The sequence below is a fragment of the Protopterus annectens genome, chromosome 5.part0 (assembly GCF_019279795.1).
Source record: "Protopterus annectens isolate FY-2018-M chromosome 5.part0, PAN1.0, whole genome shotgun sequence".
Lineage (NCBI taxonomy): Eukaryota > Metazoa > Chordata > Ceratodontiformes > Protopteridae > Protopterus > Protopterus annectens.
Window position 1 is genome coordinate 1,561,037,490 of NC_056735.1, and position 20,816 is coordinate 1,561,058,305.

At 39.2% G+C, this 20,816-nt stretch overlaps 1 protein-coding gene across 4 annotated transcripts in view; it reads left to right on the forward strand.

Moving 5' to 3' along the window:
• Positions 1-20,816, forward strand: part of LOC122801775 (amyloid beta precursor protein) — a 3,200,820-nt gene that overhangs the window by 1,670,718 nt on the left and 1,509,286 nt on the right. For all 4 annotated transcript variants that reach the window (XM_044071354.1, XM_044071353.1, XM_044071356.1 and 1 more), the window contains exon 4: positions 3,038-3,150. In XM_044071354.1, coding sequence (XP_043927289.1) covers positions 3,038-3,150 — 113 coding nt within the window. The remainder of the gene's footprint in view (positions 1-3,037; positions 3,151-20,816) is intronic.

A 20,816-nucleotide genomic window follows, 5' to 3' on the forward strand; every position in this document is an offset into this window, starting at 1 on the left:
GTTAGAAATGGCAAATGGTTGAAACTACACTGTACAATACAGACCAAGTCTGATAACCAGCCAGATTGTGACAAATAGAATAGTCCTGTATAAGTTTTGGTTTGAAGCTTAAAATTCATTCTTTTTTTAATAAAAGAATTAAATTAAATCTTAATTTAAAACCTGAAATATTAACTTTGCAGAAAATTTTAGAAGTCGTGTTTGAGTAAAATGATGCACACAAGAACAATTTATTAAGCAATAACCCACGCCTGGGTGTGGGTAATGCTGGATTTACCCACGGTTGGTGTGGTTTGGTCACGTGGGTAAATCTAGCATTACCCACACCCAGAAGTAGGTTATTGCTATTATACAATGACATTATTTAAGAAAAAAAATACTTACTTGTCTTAAATAATGGCATTGTATAATGCCTCCTTGCTGCCCTTTCACAACTGTCCAGTATTCTGCGGCAGTTCTGATGTACTGCGTATGGTTACTCAGTACATCAGAACTGTGTGTTTGGAAGCAACGGAGAAAGGAAGATCTCTGTTGCTTTTAAAAACTTGTCTCGCTATGTTAAAAGAGTTTAACATAGCAAGGTAGCTTTAAAAAAAAGCAACAGAGATTTTCCTTTCTCCGTTGCTTTTTTTTAAAGCTGTTTCGCTATGTTAAACAAGTTTAACATAGCGAGACAGCTTTAAAAAAAGCAACTGAGAAAGGAAGATCTCTGTTGCTTTTTTTAAGATATCTCGCTATGTTAAACTCGTCTAACATAGCGAGATAACAGCAACGGAGCTCTTCCGTTCTCCGTTACTGTCCAAAAAAAAAACTTGTACTAATGGAAAAAGTTCGGGCAATTGGACCTTTTTCCATTAGTATAAGTCTGATTTACAGCGTGCACGTTATGGAATATTAATGGGGGGGTCATTGTATAATATGAAATATCACATCATTTTTATTCTAATAATTCTGCATGTCTTGTTTCACATAATACTCCTTTCAGCACAATAGACATTGAGTGCTTTGAAGTATTTTCAGGACTAAATTAAAGTTAATTTTTTTTTAGATGAAGATAACGTTTTGGGTAGTTCAGGTAAGAAAAGTCCACAATAATTAATATTACAGGCAGATGGTGCTAAGATACAGCAGTCTAATTCAGACAGAGGGGGGAATACTGTGAACTTTTAGCTGCTATCTGATCTCATTCTAAACAAAGTATTCTGTCCTGTAGCTAAGATTTCATCATGGCAATGTTTCTGCAGCAGCAGAGATAACAGTACAAGAACTGCACTTTTACCTGTATCTAGTATTCCAGCTTTGCACCCTCCCCAGTGAATATACTGTCTGTCCTCATTCCTTCATAGATGTACACCTTCCAAGCAAAATAAGAATATAAGACAGAGAATATAAGCAATTAAAGCTCCCACAGTGGTGGTTTTGAGCCTTTTCTCCTAGGGTAATAGGCAAGCTGTTGACTGCTTACAAGGTGCATTTCCCTGTAGCAGTAGTGAACCAATCCAAGTACATTGTTATGATCTGTCATTTCCTTTCCATTTATTGTTTCAGGGTACAAGGGATACGAGGCTGGAGAACAGCTTCAGTTCATTGCAGGTTTGGGGGTGAACTTTTAACAGCAGCAAATGGTATTTTATTCACCTTGTGATTTGGTGTATATGTGACATTGTTTATGTATCTGAGTTTCTGTATGTGAGTATCTAGCCTGCATCTGTCTCTTTTGTGTATATAGATGTGTGTGTGTGTGTGTGTGTGTGTGTGTGTGTGTGTGTGTGTATATATATATATATATATATATATATATATATATATATATATATATATATATATATATATATATATATATATATATATATATGTATATATATATATATATATATATGTGTGTGTGTGTGTGTGTTTGTAGACATTATTAAAAACTTGAAGAACTTATATTTTGGATATAAAAGACCTTTTTTATATTTTTTTTTAAACAATTTTATTTCCTACTGCAACATTAGGTGGATAAACTACTTTAAACCAAGAATGTAAAAAAAAAATGATATATTAATAATAAAACAAATGCAAAATAGATTAATATGTAGCCCATTTATCTAAGCTCGGTAATGCCCTCCAAGGAGGGTGTTACAGTGAATTGTACAATAAAGGCCCATTGCTGTCCAAAAACGAGCATGCTGATTGGACAGCCCAACCAGTGTGCCTGTTGTAAATCGAGCATATGCCATTTGAAAGAAATCCAGTCACTGCTGTCGGACTTTCTATTGGACTAGTATTATTGTTGTTTGAAAGTGTATATGTGGACCACTGTTTTTTTCCCCTGTGGATCAGCGTCATTGTTTGCAATGGTTTTAATTAAGATTTAGTTGATGTAGATGAACACTACCTTGAGCTTTCTGTAGCACTGTTGTTTTAAATTATATAATTTTGAGTAGTATTAAATATTCATCTTCCCATGTGATGTCACAGAGGCATACTGCTCTGCAGTTTTAAGTAAGGAGAAACTGCTTTTGCAGTGAAATGTTTCCTGAAGACAGCAAAAAGATGAAATTTGGTTACAGTCAGTGGCAACTATTTTATTTCTTCATTTTCTCAGCAGTAGTCCTAAAGTGACAATGTGAGCAAGTCAATTTGTACTGTTTAGACAAATTGTGTCTTGCTCTGGTTATGCAGCAGTTCAGAAAGTTGAACAGCTTGGAAAGGAGGGGAGGGATTTAAAAATGTCTGCCGGATCATACAGTGCAGAAAGTTTTGGCTACCAGTGCAAATAACAGCTGTGTGTCCAGCACAACACAACACTAGTAAACAGCATCTACCTTTCTTGAAATAGGAAACTGAAAATATGTCCATGCATTCCACAATGATTCAGTGAAGAACTGAATCCGAAACACATCAGTAAGCTATACTAGGCAGAGAGGCATTTTGGAAAATTCTCATTTGCTTTCTGTAGTAAAAAAAAAAATGGACCTGTTTAGCAGTGACACATAATTTCTGTCACCTGAAAACTGAATTAATTTTTACATGTTTATTTATTCTCTTTCAGTTGGGGAGTTTGTGAGCGATGCTTTGCTGGTGCAAGACGATTGCAAATTTCTTCACCAGGAGCGGATAGATGTGTGCGAGAGCCATCTGTACTGGCACACTGTTGCCAAAGAGGTAAATCTGTTATTCTTTTGTTTTATTTGCTTGTTTCCTTTACTTCCTGGTTGCATGCTTAACAGCTTTTCATTTTCAGCCACAAATGTGTCAACTTTAATACTTGTCTCATAACAGAAGTATTGCGGAGATCTGCCTGCTGGAAAGGACAGTTAATGACCCTAACACACTTTCATCTGATGTTCACTTCTGCTGCTGAAGGCTTGTGGATTTTGTATATTGTTTGTTCATTAAACAAATGATGCAAGGAGTGAGTGATGATAAAAATGTCTCTTTGCACTGCGGTTTTCTGCCATTCTCCAGATACTTATTAGTTTTATAATGACGGAAACTTTATAATTTTATTGCCTAAGGCAGCCAGTGAGGCTTATAAAAGCATAGAAGAGTCTTATTTGTTCGGTTATAGGAAACACACTTATAGTTTTGGATCATAACTGTTGCGCCTCCATTTGTGTTTCACTTCCAGGAGAACTGAAGCAGTGTTTGGAACTTACCTTGCCTACAGATTTGATGCTTTGCTTCATACCTGCTGTTTGTTTTTCCAATTAAATGAAACTATATGGGTAAAAGTGAAGATCCTTCAACAAATTGATTACTGATGGCCATTTTGCCAACCGTTACAGGATAGACAGGCATTAGCAAGCACTAAAACATATTTTCTTTCTGACACCTCCATACAAACTCATTTCCCCTATCCACCTCCTAAAAACGTATACCTAGCTGTAAGGTGATTATATATCTCAGAAAGGAAAATTCCCAACAGCATTAACCTTTACCAAAAATGTTATCTACTACCTGTTGCACTCAGTGTGACTCACAGGTAAGATAAGTTGTGGTGTGGTGCTGCATAGTCATGCACATTCCCTGTATAGAGGTACTGCACCTTATTAAAAAAATAATTTACATGAATCTCTGAACTGGACAGTATGGACAACTGTCCAGTTGATCACCCTAACATCCTGCATTAGTAGGTAGCACATATGTCTGTTAGACCACACATTGTCATACTGCCACACCACATGCACAGTCATATTCATACAGAAAACCGTAGATGGTGACACACATGCACACCCACTGCACTTAACCCAAGTACTATTGGACAAGAAAGTCTGATCAGGGCAGAGTCGCTGTAGGTCACTACTCTACTCTAATCATCCTCCTGTGTTCCTTAGCAAAGACTGCATGCAGACGTAGTCATGCACACTACACAAACACTCAGACACTCTGAGACTGATAAACACATAGACAGATATGTACATACCCATTACCTTTGCTTTTTGTATTTATGATCTCTCCAGCCAGAGCAGCCACAGGTCATGCTAGATAGTGGTCATCCATCAAACACAGCGAGATACATAAGACCTATAGTAACGATAGGTCATGCATATATGCTCACAGAACTCACTGTCCCTATACCCCCTCGTAGTCATGATCATGCGCGTGCACACACGCTTAAATGGACATGTACTTGGGTAGCCTGTCATATATTTAAACCTCACTGTGCAACTTACAGTGGATATAAAAAGTGTACACACCTCTGTTAAAATGCCAGGTTTCTGTGATATAAAAAAGAGACCACAGTAAATCATTTCAAAACTTTTCCCACCTTTAATGTCACCTGTAAGCTGTACAATTCAATTGAAAAATAGACAAATGTGTTAGGGGGAAAAATATAAAAAATAAAAAAATGTACAATAAGCTGTTTGCATAAGTGTGTACACCCTTAAACTAATATTTTGTTGAAACACCTTTTGATTTAATTACAGCATTCATTCTTCTTGGGTAGGAGTCTATCAGCATGGCACATCTTGACTTGGCAATATTTACCCACTCTTCCTTCCAAACACGCTCCAAATTTGTCAGATTGCGAGGGCATCTCTTGTGCTCAGCCCTCTTCAGGTCACCCCACATATTTTTCTACTGGATTTAGGTCTGGGCTCTGGCTGGGCCATTCCAAAACTTTAATTTTCTTCTGGTGAAGCCATTCTTTTGTTGATTTGGATGTATGCTTGGGGTCATTGTGTTGAAAGGTGAAATTCCTATTCATCTTCAGCTTTCTAGCAGACACCTGAAAGTTTTGGGCCAAAAGTGACTGGTATTTGGAACTGTTCATAATTCCCTCCACCTTGACTAAAGCCCCAGTTCCAGCTGAAGAAAAGCAACCCCAAAGCATGATACTGCCACCACCATGCTTCACCTTGGGGATGGTGGTCTTTTGGTAATGCGAAGTGTTGTTTATGAGCCACACATATCTTTTGGAATTGTGGCCAGAAAGTTAAACCTTAGTCTCATCAAATCGTAACAGATTTTCCCTCTTACTTTTGGGAAGCTTGATGTATTGTTTTGCAAACTTTAGCCGGGCCTGGATGTTTTTCTGTATAAGAAAAGCTTTCTGTGTTGCAACCCTACCCCATAGCCCAGACATATGGAGAGTATGGGAGATTGTTGTCACATGTAGTACACAACCAGTACTTACCAGAAATTCCTGCAGCTCCTTCAGTGTTGCTGTAGGTCTCTTGGCAGCCTCCCTGACCAGTTTTCGTCTTGTCTTTTCATCAATTTTGGAGGGATGTCCAGTTCTTTGCAACGTCACTGTTGTCCCATATTTTCTCCACTTTTTTGATGACTGTCTTCACTGTATTCCATGGTATACCCAGTGCTGTGGAAATTTTTTTGTAGCCTTCTCGTGCCTGATACTGTTTAACAATGAGATCCCTTTGATGCTTTTGTAAGCTCTCTGCGAACCATGACTTTTGCTGTAGCAGGCAACTGATTAAATGTTAGGAAAATCCTACTAGGACAGCTGAACTTTATTTGGGGTCAATCAGAGTCTCTCTAATTGATGGCAGGTGTGTACCCAAGAAGGCTGAATGCTGTAATTAAATCAAAAGGTGCTTCAACAAAGTATTAGTTTAAGGGTGTGCACACTTATGCAACCAGCTTTATTGTATGTTTATTTTTTTATATCCCCCCCCCCCCCCAACAGATTTGTTTGTTTTTCAATTGAATTGTACAGGTTATAGGTCACATTAAAGGTGGAAAAAGTTTTGAAATGATTTATTGTGGTCTTATTTTTTATATCACAAAAACCTGGCATTTTAACAGGGGTGTGTACACTTTTTATATCCACTGAACCTGAGCTGGAAGTCTGAGTAGGGTGAATGTGCCACATGCAGATTAAATCATAAACAATGCTAGGCCTGTCAAAGACCTTCATTGATTTATTTATTTAATTCATTCAGTCATTTCATTTGTTAACCAGCTAAGTGAGCTGATTCTATGCAATAGACCATTTCAGTCATGATCTGGGCTGAAGGCAGCAATATATATATGAACAAGAACAACTGATATAACTATGCAGTAATGAAGTATGTGCATACAATATTATCTCAGCATTTCACCTTAGAGAGAGAGAATAATATTCATCCATGTCACATCATCTAAAGCATCTTAAAATGTTTCCTTTTTTTTTCTGTATGGTAAAAAGTACATTTTTTATAAATCTTACTTTGGGTATTGTTCTAGAATTTTGGTAAACCTGAATGCAGCACTTTGCATGTTGGGTTGCACCATTCTTTTTGCCCATTTTCTATAGTATTAAGAGCATTCTGATTTCTTTCATGCTTTGAAACCAAATATTTTTTTTATCCTTGGATCTGATCTCATTGGTGTCCTTGCATGCTGCGTTTTTATCAACATTTTAATTTGAGGTTCAGAAATGTTATATGTCTACATACTTCAGTAATAAAATAGATATGTTCAGCAGACAGCAGCATACTTCAGTGGGATTTAAGTTCAAGTAACAATTCATACGAATATGTAAATGAGCATTACTAAGATTTTAATTTACCTTTACTTTTGACAACTTCCATTTATCCTGAATCTGTGCTGTCTTTCAGATCTTAGATATTTGTAACTTTCATGTTAATACATTGCCAAGAAAATAAGTTATGAAAATGTAATAGACTTGAATTTGTTTCTGCCTTGTACCTGCCAACCCCAAGTCCCCTACAATATTATTTTCAAACATCTTTAACATCCCATATGACATGAGCACACATTCAATTGTAAATCAAACCATTACAACATTTTTTTATGCATTATACAGATACTGTTTTGCCTTAATTATTATTCATTTCAATATGACACAAAGTCCTGCCTTCCTGAAATAGCACTGCCCCTCCTGAACATTAGTCTGTGTATGTATTGTTCCCACAGATTCCATTTATTTCTATGTGGTTTGCTCCTTCCCTTTTCTAAAGATTATTTTATGTCCTTTACAACATTCAGTAATTCTGTTATAGCTGGTTTTGATTTCCATTTTTTAGTATTTTTTCACAATCAGCAGCATTAAACTCAGTAGGGCTTTGCTGTGCCAATGCAGTTCGGTTTCTATGTCCATAGTTTCATAGGACTTAAAAGCCTAGCAGTGCAACCCAAATGTCACCCATAAATTTGATTTATATTTGATTTATACGGGGATTTATTGACTGGCTCTGTCCATCAGAGACATAGGATCCAGACCAGGAGTGAATTTCTGATTACCCATCCACAGGTCCACATTGTGCTTAAATAGGGATAGGGAGGAGCTCTGAATTCTCATGGATGGGGAGCCTCTTCCAGAGAATGGGAATCCTCTGAGAAACATATGTGTCTGTTCAGCGTACCCTGTTTATTTTGCAAGTAAAATTTACATCTTTTAAACTAGTAGTTCTGACGCTTTGTTTTGCTGATATGCAAAAGATTCAGCAAAAACAGGGTCCAGGGATGCCTTGCATGCCAGGCAAAGATCACTTCTTAGAAGCTTGTATGATGTAGAGTAGAGAGAGAGGATTTTGAGGTGATCAGCCTAGGACATTGTGTTTACTCCCTGTATTCTTTTTGTAAGGAACCTTCCTGAACCTACCAGTTACTACGTGTATCTGGTCAGGTACATGCACAAGGGGGGCATGATGGTCTAAGATGGGCCTGATGAATACGTTGGTATGATGTCCTCTCTGGACTTGGATGCCATGCCCTTGCTTATAAGTCGAACAACAAAGAAGGAGTTTCTTACTACCTTGGACACATGTTGAAGGCTAGGTTACTATCTACATGAGTTCCAAGATCCCTGACAGTGAATCAACTTTTAAGGGTGTTGTATTGATGATATAATTACCCAGGGTGGCAGACTTCCCAAAAGGTACTATAATGCATTGGTATTAAGTTTTAAGCCATGGCTTTGGCACCAAGCATTGGTAGTAGTGCTTCCTGAAGGGTGTTTTCATCTTGGGGGAATTCAATGACTGCTCCCAATTTGCAATCATCTGCAAACTTGGTTAGCCAAAGGTTTTTGACATTGGCATTGACATCCGAGAAGTAGATGTCACAGAGGAGTGTGCCTAGTATAAAGCCCTGGGTGACTCCACTGGTGACTTGCCTCTTTGTGGAGGTGGCCTCATCAATTCTAACCTCCTGGGTCCTATCAGTGAGCCGGCAAGCTATCCAGCATGTTTTAAACTGGTTTATACCTAGTTCTGTAAGTTTGTTGACAGTGCCTGAGTGGGATCTTGTATCATGTTCCTTAGCCAAATGTAGGTAAGCAGTATGGATGGTTTTCCCCTCATCTATTGGCTTAGTGACCTTTTCAAAGACATCCACTAGATTCAGTAAACATGATCTTCCTTTGATAAGGCCAGACTGGGATGGATCCAGTGTCTGAAGGTCTCCTTCATCCTTGTTGATAATTTCCAAGATAATTATTTTCATGGCTTTGCAAATAAGACTAGTCATACTAAAGGGTCTGTAGTTTCCAGGATCTGTTGAAGGTCCTCCCTTGTGAAGGTGGATAACCATGACAGTCCTCCATTCATGTGACACAAAACCTGTTTTAAGATTATAGTTAAATAATGACTCCAAGTGTCCTGATAGGTCATATTTTAGACTATTTGAGAGGCATCCTGGGATGTTATCAGGGCCCATTGAGGATGTGTTCTTGGCTTTAGTGAGTGTAGCCAGTACATTCTCTCTAGTGATAATTGGATGGGTTATGTTTGAAGGTTTTATTGGTTATATGGTTAGGGGTGTGTGGGGGGGTAAAGTTGGGACTGAATTTGTCTACTAACAGGTTCACTGTATTGCCAGGCTCAGTGAATGTGGCACCATTAACCACCAGTTCAGCACATTACTGTGTACTGCCCTTGCGGTCTCTGACTCAGCTGTAGAAGGCCTTGTGGTTGTTTTTCACCTGGGAAGATATCTTAACATCCAATTTGGCTTTGTTTGACCTATTTAGCCCTCTTAATTGCCTATTTAGTTTAATGAGGGAGTTTTTATTTTTATGGGAATTACCCTTCCTGATTTTTGTCATATTTTTTTCTTCTTCTTATGTAGCCTGTTTAATTTGGGATGGCACCAGGGCAGTTTGTTTCTAGGGTTAGTTCTGGGCTTACTTCTGGTAAGTACAGCAACCTCTATCTATCCATTGACATGGTTGTACAGAGTTTCTGAGAGCAGTTCAGCATAGGCTTGGGGTTTCGAGGGGCATTGAATTTTGACAAACTGTCACTTAATAACACTCAATTTGCCTTGGAATACTTCCTAACTGTTACAGGTTTTAATGGGATTATGGAGTTGATTTTGATTTTGAAGGAGACCACTTCATGTTCAGATCTTAGAAGGGAGGACAAGACATTTGGGGGAGTGCAGCATACTCCCATATTTGTGAGCACAAGATCAACTATGTTGGAGCCCCTAGTGGACTTATTCACTATTTGGTCAAGGTTGTTTGTATTTATGAAGCCCAGGAATCTCTGAGCCATAGCTATTGATTTGAGGCCATGTAGGATTTTCAATCTATAGAGGGGTAATTAAAGTCTCCCATGAGTAGGGTGTTAGATTGGATGGTAAGTGTCTCCAGTAGTTCCAAGTATATACTCTTAGGGCATGGTGGGTGACCTGTAGTTGGCTAGGATATGTTACGGGATTTTGTCTGTGGTGATCTGCATGTGGAGGAACTCCAGCATGTCATTTTGTTTGAACACCGTAGAGATATGCTTGTTATTGATGTATAGTGAGACTCCTCCACCTTTAGGCTTTGTCTGTGCAGCTACTGGTCTAAAAGTGTGGAAGGCAATGAAACCTTGCACTTCGGCATACTCTATGCTACTTTAAACCATGTATCGGTAATGGCTCAGATATCTGTATTCTTGAGTGTAAGGAGGACTTTGAGGGAGTGTTGTTTTTATTTAGGCTGCTGGCATTGAGCAGTAACATCTTGAGGTTCTGTAGGTTTATCAGTTTGGCGTTACCTACAATAGGCACTATGGGGGGGGGGTGAACAAAGCCTTACCCAGTATTTGAAAGCCTAGAATGGAAATGTGCAGACTGTCCATGGCAAAGCAGTGTGGTCTGTTGACCATATCCTCCCAAGCTGACAAATATTGGAACCCCTTAGAATGACACCAGAAAGACAACCAGTTGAAATCAGTCATTTTTTTGCTCATATTGTGGCATTATCCTTGGTGACTGTGATATGCAGCTCAGTGCTAGGCTCATACCAGCAGGAGACGCATAGTCCGAAAGCTCCATAATGTCTCTCTTCATATAGTCCAGGGAGGTACATCGTTAATCATTTACACCTATCATACTGGTACATGTGGTGTAATGACTTGAGTGCATATGCAATTTGCTGGAACCTGGCTTCGCTAATGGTTATCTTCTTGTTCAGCCTGGTTAGAGGGGTATCAGTATATCTCACAATGGAGTTCTGTATGATGAAAGTCTTGGGAAGTGTGTTTGTCTTAGGGGCTTAGTGTTTGGGGCTCTGCTGAGAGTGACAGTTGGTATGGTGTTAGGTGTTTTTTTTCTGAGTGCCTATTGACTTTGAGGCATAGCTTTGACAGCAGGTGGTCTAGGTGATCTTTGTTGTTTAGGAAGATTGCTTTTAAGTACCTCAGCATATGTTAGTCTATATGTGTGTTGTATACTGTATGAGGTGGGTGTTTTGTGTGTGTGTGTTGTTTTGACAACCTGTTATGGACTTTTCCCAGCTCAAAACAATGATTTCTTCTGTTAAAATAATTTGCTTCCCGTGCATTTCTGATAAAGTACTGTATAGGCAATTTCTAAAAATATCTCAACTTGCTTCACCCCCCACCCCCAAAAAAAAGAAAACGTTTCCAGTCACCCCTCTGTTTCCCATCACACCTCCAGCAATTGCTGTCTGCCTGTAGAAAAAATCTCTGAAGTCTACAGGGGTATGAAAATACCTACACAAACACGTCCATTTAAAAATCTTACACCTGTTCGATTTTCTTACATGCTTGGGAGATGTACAAGTGACCCCTCGCATTTTTTCTGTATTGCCTTCACATTCTTATTTCCCGGTATTTTCTGATCTCTTCTGATTGAAGCTTATAGTTATCGCTCATTATTTTATATACCTTGCTAATTATCCCTTTTTTACCAAAGCTATTTCTCTACTCAACTATAAATTCCACCAATGCTGGTCTTTCATGTAATACTCCCCTATCCCTTTCTTTATGCCTGTACATACCTGATAGGGACTGCAGTGTCCAGCCTGCAGTCTTAGCTTCTGCTTTGCCTTTCTCTGATGTTTTCCTCCTGTATTATTTGCTCCCTATACCTGGGTTCCTTTACTAATTTTCTGCAGTACACTTCAGCTCCCTCTTACCTATTTCCTTTGCTCCTACTTGCAGTCATCCTTATTGGTAAAATCTCCATTCCCGGTTCCCACTTTGGCTTACATTTCAAATATTTTCATCTTCTTTGTAAATATAAAAATATAATATTCGGTATGATTGCTACTGTTCTTAACTACCTATGTCCCAAATCCTACTCTCCCTCTTTATTTTTTGACCCGCTCCTCTGTTTCAACATAATTTCATTCCAGTTTGATCTGTGTTATGTATACACGTTTTAACTGTTTAGCTCTAAAGTATTCTTTCAAAGCTGGTAATCCTAAACCATCTTGATCTGTGGGTGAGACAACTTATTCCACTTAATTCTTGTTCTCTTTCCTTCCCAAATAAATTTCTTCAATTCTTTATTAATTATGATCAACAGCTTCTCCTCTGATTGAAAAATATATAACTGACCTTATAAAATATATTTCACTGATTGTACCTTTCTGTTCATGTCCATAGAAAAGAGCTTCAATCTTCCCAATTTTTGTATTATCTTTTCTTTGTCTATTCTTAAATATTATTAGCTTCCATAATAAATCATTTTTAATCCAAACACCTAAATATTTCATGTTTTGTCAGTGTAACTATGGGTATTGCTGAAACAATTCTTGTGTGAGAATATGGTTTACTGCTATACATTTACTTTATTGTATATTCTAGGGAAAAAAAACTCGTAACTGTCTCAAAATGTTCCTCAACACTGGAATATCTTTTTCTGGATTTATCAAATACAAAATAATATCATCTGCAAATAAGGCTAATTTTTCATTTGTACCCTACTAATTTCACTCTTGATTTTGTGAGTCCCGTATTTTCTTTGCCAATGGCTCTGAGAGAGAAGGGACCCCCATGACTAACTAGATTCCTCCATTCAAACACAGCTCGTGAGGAAGAAACCCTCCCACTTTAATTCTTCCTCTCACTCTTTATATCTTTTCCTTATTGTATGAAATGTGAATGTTACAATTGCCCTACTCAGAAAGCACCAGGTAGCCCACTGAATGCCTTCTCAGCATTAAGACTCACCAACAATATAACTGTGTCTTATTTTTTAAACATCTTTATTATCAATTAAGACACAGGCAAATGTACATTAACAAAAAATTAACTTTTTTTTCCATTTATAGACATTATGCATCACATATCTTTTCTTTAACAATCCTCAGTCCAACATTACATAAATTGCCAAATTCCTGCCTTCCTTTAAACCTTACTTCTCCTTCTAAACATTATTCTGCATGTAGTGGTCCCACAAATTCCATTTATTTCTATGGAATTTGGTCCTCCCCTTTTCTAAAGATCCCTCTTCCAGTTCTTTCATCTCTTTTATAATATTCAGTACTTCAAGTACTGTTGGTTTAGACTTTGATTTCCATTTTCTAGTAACCAGTTTTCGTAAGCCAACAGAATTAAACTTAGTAAGGCCTTACTATGTCTAGACAGTTCAGATCATATGTACCAGCTCAAAAGAATCAATTCCTTAGTTGTAGCCATTTTCTCATCCAATATTCCAGATGGAGTACTCCATAGGGAATTTTTAAAATGTGTCAGCTCATTACCTCCCAAAACATATGTTTCCAATTATCTCTTTCTTTCTCATCATACCCCCAACATTTGCTGTCTGCCTGATAAAAAATTATTTGCAGTCTGCTTGGAGTAGAACAATACATATGCAGACACTTCCAAGCAAAGATCTTAAACCTCCTGGACTTTATCTGCTTGGCTGCCATACATATGTCCTCCCATTGTTCTTTTATTAATTGCTTTTCCAGTCTCCCTTCCCAATCTTTCCTAACATCCTCTGATTGATACTTAATAGTTGTAATGCAATATTTTATATGCCCTACTAATTATACCTTTTTTAATGACAGCTTCTGCTCTGGATTCAACTAGAAACTCTACCGGAGGAGGTCTTGCACTTAGGATTCCCCTATCCTTTTATATTTGCCTGTACTCTGATATAAGTGCTTGATAAGGAAGCGGTCTCTAGCCTACAGTTCAAATGTCTTCTTGGCTGCTTCCCATTCTCTTACCTTTGCATCTCTAGTCAATTGCTCCCAATACCTTGGTTCCTTTGCCAGTTTTCTCCAGTAAGTTCCAGCCCTCTCTTGCCTATTCTCTGTATCCCAAATTGCAGTCATCCCTGTCAGCAGAATTTCTTTTCTTCATTCTCGTGTTTGCTTAGTTCATAAAATACTTTCTGCTACTTTAGGAATATAATATTCTGCATGGCTGCTGTTTTCCTTAAGGTTCTACATCCAAAATCCCACTCTCTCCTTATTTCTTGAAATTTCTCCTTGCTTCGTCATCATCTTTTTCCACTTTGAATTATAGCTTTCTACTTGGGTTTTGTACAAGAGCCTTATATAAGTAGCTGTAAAATATCCCTTCAAATCAAGAAATCCTAAACCACCTTGTTCTATTGGAAGGATAAACCTTTCCTACTTGACCCTTGTCCTCTTCCACTCCCAGATAAAATCTTACCACTCCTTCCCTGGCATTCTGTAAAGCCTACACAGACTTCACAGTGAGCAGCAGGCTGTTGTTCACTTGTTTGCACAGTGAGCAGCAGCGCTTAATGAATATTCATGCCATGGCTCGCCTTCAAGTGCAAGCAAGCAGGGTTTTGTGGCGGCCAGGAAACCATGTAAAGCAGCACAGATAGTTAGCTTTGTTACAGCATAGCAAACTGGGTTAGCAGGATTGCACAGAATGCCACGTGGGCCACTAGGGTTTTTCATATATTAATGTATTATATATTGGGAACAGGACGGGACAATGTATGTGTACACTCCAGCATACTGGGCTAGCAGGATTACATGGAATGCCACACAGACCACCAGGGTTTTTTATATATTAATGTACTATGTTGCAGGGACAGGACAGTGTATGTGTACACTCCAGCGTACTGGACTAGCCAGATTGCATGGAATGCTACACAGACCACCAAGGTTTTTCATATAGTAATATACATGTTGCAGGCACAGGATAGGCAGTGTATATAGTGCTACGTATTATGGATTACCATTTCAGGCAATCTGTACAAGGCGTGTTAATGATCTGTAAGGGTACATGCACTGCCATTTATACAAAACAGTCATGGGAAGTGTGTTTATTAAATAGGGACATGCAGATAAAGTTTAGGGATGAACACTGGGAAGGAGGACAGGTGCAATATTATAATGTAGTGCACATGAGGAAATGTAAAAGGAAGACAGTTGCAGCAGGAACACTAATCACATCTCCACATGGTACTGTATGGACTGCACAGCGACAAATGTATATGATGCAACTGTCACACAAGGTTACATAACAGTGAAGGATGTCTGTGTGATATAAGCATCCAGACATGAACAGTGGAGAGGACATGCATCATGGATGTTAAATACAATTGGGGCAGGGTGCATATTGTGAAGCTGTGGAAAATGATTTGCCCGAGTATGCCTGTAGTGTCAGCAGACATGGATACAGGCTCATGGCCAACAGTAAAACCATCATGCACAATTATGATATCAGAATAGTACCAGTAGTAGTACCCATGTCTCTGACACAACATATGTGTTTCTGAGTGTGCATAGATGGTTATACACCAACACACTTGTACAACTATTAGGATATGTCAGCAGTCTGTGTGTGTGTAATCAAGCACACTGTCCTAACACTAACATATGCAGGAGGTCTTTGGAAACGCACTTGACATTATGATTACTACAGGATAGTTGACTCGTGTGCATGGCAGAGATATATATGGTGCAGTCCACATTGTGAGGAATGTAAAAGATGACATCAATGTCATTAAACAGCTGTGTATGCTATGAGTGCATCACCGAAACAGATATCACACATGCATGTGATATTACACCTTGATGGGGGGTTCTGTGCCCTCAGCCAGTAATCTTTATGCAACAAAACGAATACCTAGGTATGCACAAATAGATGTGCAATAGCTCACCTAAAAAAGGTGGTGCACTTCAGTTACATATCATTGGAAGATGCGTATGGTGGGACGTGAGGAAGGGTGCATTGTACTCAGTTATTGGTGTGGTGAAGGCTGTGAACTATGAATGTATTATGGCCTGTCATGTGGATGTCCTGCATGTACACAGTTGTGTTAGATACAAGGGAGTACTCACCACTGTGGACACATGCTAGTGGACATTCCACATACCATATATCCCAGGATACAGGCTACATAACAACAGGTCTGCTGATAGGGTGTGACGTCTGCCTGATCCTTGGTCTGTGCATTTGTTTGGATAAAACAAATCACCACTTTTTTTTTTTTCATCTCGTGTTATCATGGATGTGGCAGCAATCTTTGATGTGTGTTGATACTGTCTGTATTATACCAGTATCACAGTTGGAGTTGATGATTGTCCACAGTCTGTAGTCCTCAAGACAGCTGTTGGGTCATGGACAGGAAAGGACCTAGCAGACAGTCCTGATGTACACACTTGATCATTGGACACGAGATATAGGCCACGTCACACTTTCCTGCATATTTAGATGCCACTTATGTGATCCATTGTTCTACCCACTTGGTGATATATAGGTATTGATGGCCACATCTGTCATTGTGGAGTGAATACCTCAGTATGGACTCCTGTCAATTGCCTTGGTGTTCACAAGTTCCATAGGATGATGTTATTTAAGGACATCTGACATATGTAACAGACATAGATTTAACATCAAAAACTCACATGTCTGTTGCACACAACTGGAGTATTACTAGTGTCCATTTAGAGAAGGTCCATGATGACATGCTGGTCTACCTCACAGATCAGGAGTCAGGATGTGTCTATACATGCATGCATTAGGTGCTGTCCCCAGCCCGCTCAGATGGATGCATGTCGATGTGCATCCTTCTACAAGAGCATAGTTCATCTGGAGGGTGTGTTGTAGTGTGTATCACACCATATCAGGTAGTCGTATGTTCTGAGTCATGCTATAGGTGGTATGTGATATTGTCACAGTCCATTGTTTTTGTGTGATAGCCTCCATGAAGGTAACACAGTGCATACTGCCCATCTTGATGTGTCCTAGGGTTTGGACCCAATGCCGCTACTTGGGTATCATTGACAAACTCTACGAGCTGGGGATTAACACTTAAATCAGTAGATGGTTAACCAGTGTCCTCCCTGACAGACCGCATACTGTGAAAGTTGGTTAGTCATCCTCTACCATTGCAGCTGTCACCATTGGTGTACCCCAAGCATCTGTGCTGGGCGCTATACTGTTTGAAATCTGTTTCTCAACTGTCCAGGCTTCAGAATATGACCTGTAGCTTATCAGGTTTGCTGATTCATGCATATTGGTTGCAATCACTGAGTCCACCAATGGTGTCACTATAGTACAAGAAGGACTAACACATACAAATGATTGGTGCCAAAGCCACATGGTGTACTAATGTATACAGAATGTGCCAAGATTTGTGCCTTATGCAAAGTGGAATTTCCTGGTAAATACACCATTGACAACACTACCCGTGGATATATTGAAAGGCCTTTTCCTGAAATCTGTACTGGAAAGAATAGGCATGTATAAGCATTAAAATACTATCATTTCATGGGATTGGAGCAGTAACAGCAGGATACACACTTCTTTTCTGGGTAGACACAGACACATACACACCTAGTTGACTGCAGTGAAAACAGAACCCCCACCCAAGTACATACACTACAGAACACACCTAATTGACTGCAGTGAAAACAGAACCCCCACCCAAGTATATACACTACAGAACACAGTTTACAAGACTGCAGGTGAACTTATAGTAGATGACATCAGCAGGCCATGTAGGAGACAAAATGTTGGGAGACCTGCCTAGGCTCAAAGCTTCATATGAACATAGGAGGTTGCTAGCCTAATAGCCTTAAGGTGTTTAGAAGACTAGCTATGTAAAAACACAAGTACCCTTATTGAATATAGTTGGTCATTGTTAGCAGAGTGATTTTATGAGCAGCACCAACTGACCCTGTCTGTGAGGGATATAGGTGTTATCCCAGAGATGACTTTACAATCGCCCAACCAGTACTCACTGTTTCTGTTGAACTATTACAGAGGAGTATGAGTCATCGGAGGATATAGCTGTCTCCCCAACATGTTCCATTTGTTTCAGGCTAGGTTGAGACCCCCTGGGTCTACTTATTCTTGTCCCATTTTATTTGCAGCTGTGCAGCATTTCCAGTAGGGCAGGGTCTGAGACTGCTTTGTAGGGCAGGCCCAGGTCACCTCTCAGCAGCCTGCATGATAATGAGTATACTGACAGGTCTTTCAGTCCTTCCGTGTATGCCATGTTTGGAGGCCCTGGAGTCTCCCAGGCACAACCTTGTGTTTTCTCCAGTTGCTGCAGCTGTCTGGTGAGGTACAGACAGAAGGGGGCATTGTACTCGATTAGTGGTCTGATATAGGTAGAGTACAGCAGAGGTATGCCCACCCTGGTCTTGGATGTGATGTCAATATGTATGATGTGCACAATGCAGAATGCATGTCACCACTGTGGACACACAGTGATGAAAGTGTACATTATCAACATGTGTTCCCAAGTCTCACAACACTGGGTTTGAACTTAGAGGGGTGCTGTGTATATCATATTATAATTAGCAGGGATACTTCTTTGCCAAAAAGGACAATGAGACCTGGTATGCTTTAAAGTTCAGTCTGTGTGTTTGGCACCAGTCATTTGTGTGTGGGCAGCTCCCCTGTAATACATTACCATCACTGGGGACTCTGTATTAGTGCATCCATTTACCAGTCATCTCCAAACTTGGTAAACCACAGGCCATCTACCATTGTCTGCGTTTTAGGGAAGTAGTTTGCAAACAGTTGAGGGCTCAGCACAGATCTTTGTGGCATTCTAATTGTAATTAGCTACTGGTGGAGGTGCAGCCCCCAACTTTGTGTGTGTGTGTGTCATTTCAATGAGCCAGTTTCCTATTCCTGTAGTACTGTATGGCTTAATTCCCACATGGAAGATCTTCACTATGATACATGAATGGGTGATAGTGTCAAAAGCCTTGGATAAGTCAACATAGGCGGTATGTCCTGTGTCCCTCATCCAGGTCTGTGGGGGTCAGGATCCAAGAAGGCCACAAGGTTCAGTAAGCAAGATGTACCATTCATAAAAACAAAGTGGGTAGGGTCAAGTGTGTTGAAAGTCACCTGTGTCCCTGTGGATGTGATCCATGCTGATTCCTTCCCTAGCCTTGCAGGTAAGAGTTTTTAGACATATGGGTCAATTGTTGTAGTTCTGCATGTTACCAGATTGATGTGCATTGCATAGCACACATTTATTTATTTGTTTTATTTGCATTTGTTTACCGGGAAAGTCCACTGGGCCAGCATAGCCCATTTTCAGTGGAGGCCCGGGGAGAAAATCTCCATTGAAATAAGAGATTACAAAAACATAGACATATTTCAAATTTCAAGAAATACAAAATGTCATACAAATTGCCAAGAATATACAGATTACAAAGTCCATAAGAATGCCATAGAAACGACATAGCATGCTAAAAACTTAATAAAGAAAATAATGGAAGAAAAGGAGTGAACATGGTGCACGTATAGAGGCACAGTAATAACAAGATATAATATAGAGTACAATACAAGACAGAAAGTAAAAAGAAAAAAAAGTATAAGGGTTTGAGATTAAAAGTAGAACAATAAATTAGAATCTAAGAAAATAACTTAGAGAGAAAGGCATGAAGGGTGTTATTTTATAAATGCAGAAAGGGAAGGAAGGAGGAGAGAAAAGAGTAAAAGAGAGAGAAGGAGAGGTAGAAGGGAAATGTGAGTATTAGTGACAGTAATTAGAGCAAAGGGAGAGGGAATGATCAACTGGAGAGAAGTGAGAAGCAGGAAGAAAATAAATAAGTAGAGGGAAGAGGAAAAGGGGGGAGCAGTGACATTTGATATTACATTTTGTACTGTGGTTGGTATATGTGTGGGAAAAGTACTGAGGCAGCAGGGTTGCAGTGCCTTGGGGGGTGGCAGCAGATGGAGGTATTGTAAATATGTGACATATCGTTAGATATAACCCTTAGTTTGTAATGTTTACACATGTAATTTCATGTGATACACATTAAATGGACAATAAACAGCAGTAATACAGCATAATAAACATTTACATAGCATGGCAAGCAGTGGGTTTGCTCAATGGTTAGCAAAGTGCATACTCATGAGATGCACATGTTTGTGCATAGGTAAGCAGTATGAAAAAGTGAGCTGCACTGCTAAAGCCTGATGGTCTTGTGTCTATGAAATACACCTGCTACTTAACTGATTCTGTGTCAGCACGTGTTAATGCATTGATAAGTACCTATTTTGTCCCAGATGGTATTGGGTTCAAATACAGGTGTATCTAATACTTTCAAAAACATTTCATTAATGGGTTTTAATGCAATGACTTGAATTGTTTATATAAGATGTGTTCCTGCATTTTCCTCCGCTTGTCACTGCGCATTGATGCGTGAAGCGCACTTCCTTGCATACATGGAGCCCAAAAGGTGAAGGGATCCATTGCCTTTTCTGCTACTTACGTTTGTGCGATTGTATTTTTTGACCAGATTAAAGATGTTAATATGGGGTAGATAGGAAAGTGGTGCAATGGGGAGCAAGCAGGGTGAAGAACAAAGTCTGACAGTATTGAGTCTCCGGATACACCTGCTACTTAACTGATTCTGTGGCAGTTAATGCAGTGATAATTTCCTTTTTGGGGCCACATGGTTCTGAATTTGAATACAGCTGTATGTAATACTTTTAACTACTTTCGCTTTACCGTTGCTGCACATTGGTGCACAATGCACATCATTGCCCATTAATGCATTTAAGAAAAGAAATGGAGAAGATAGGACATTGGTGAAATGGGAAGGAAGCAAGGGGAAGAACAAAAGGAAAGCAGAGTGGTTGTGTGCAACAGAGAGGTAGGAAAGAACCATAGCTGTCTATTTCTTTAACAGTGTAAAGTGAACATATCTGCCA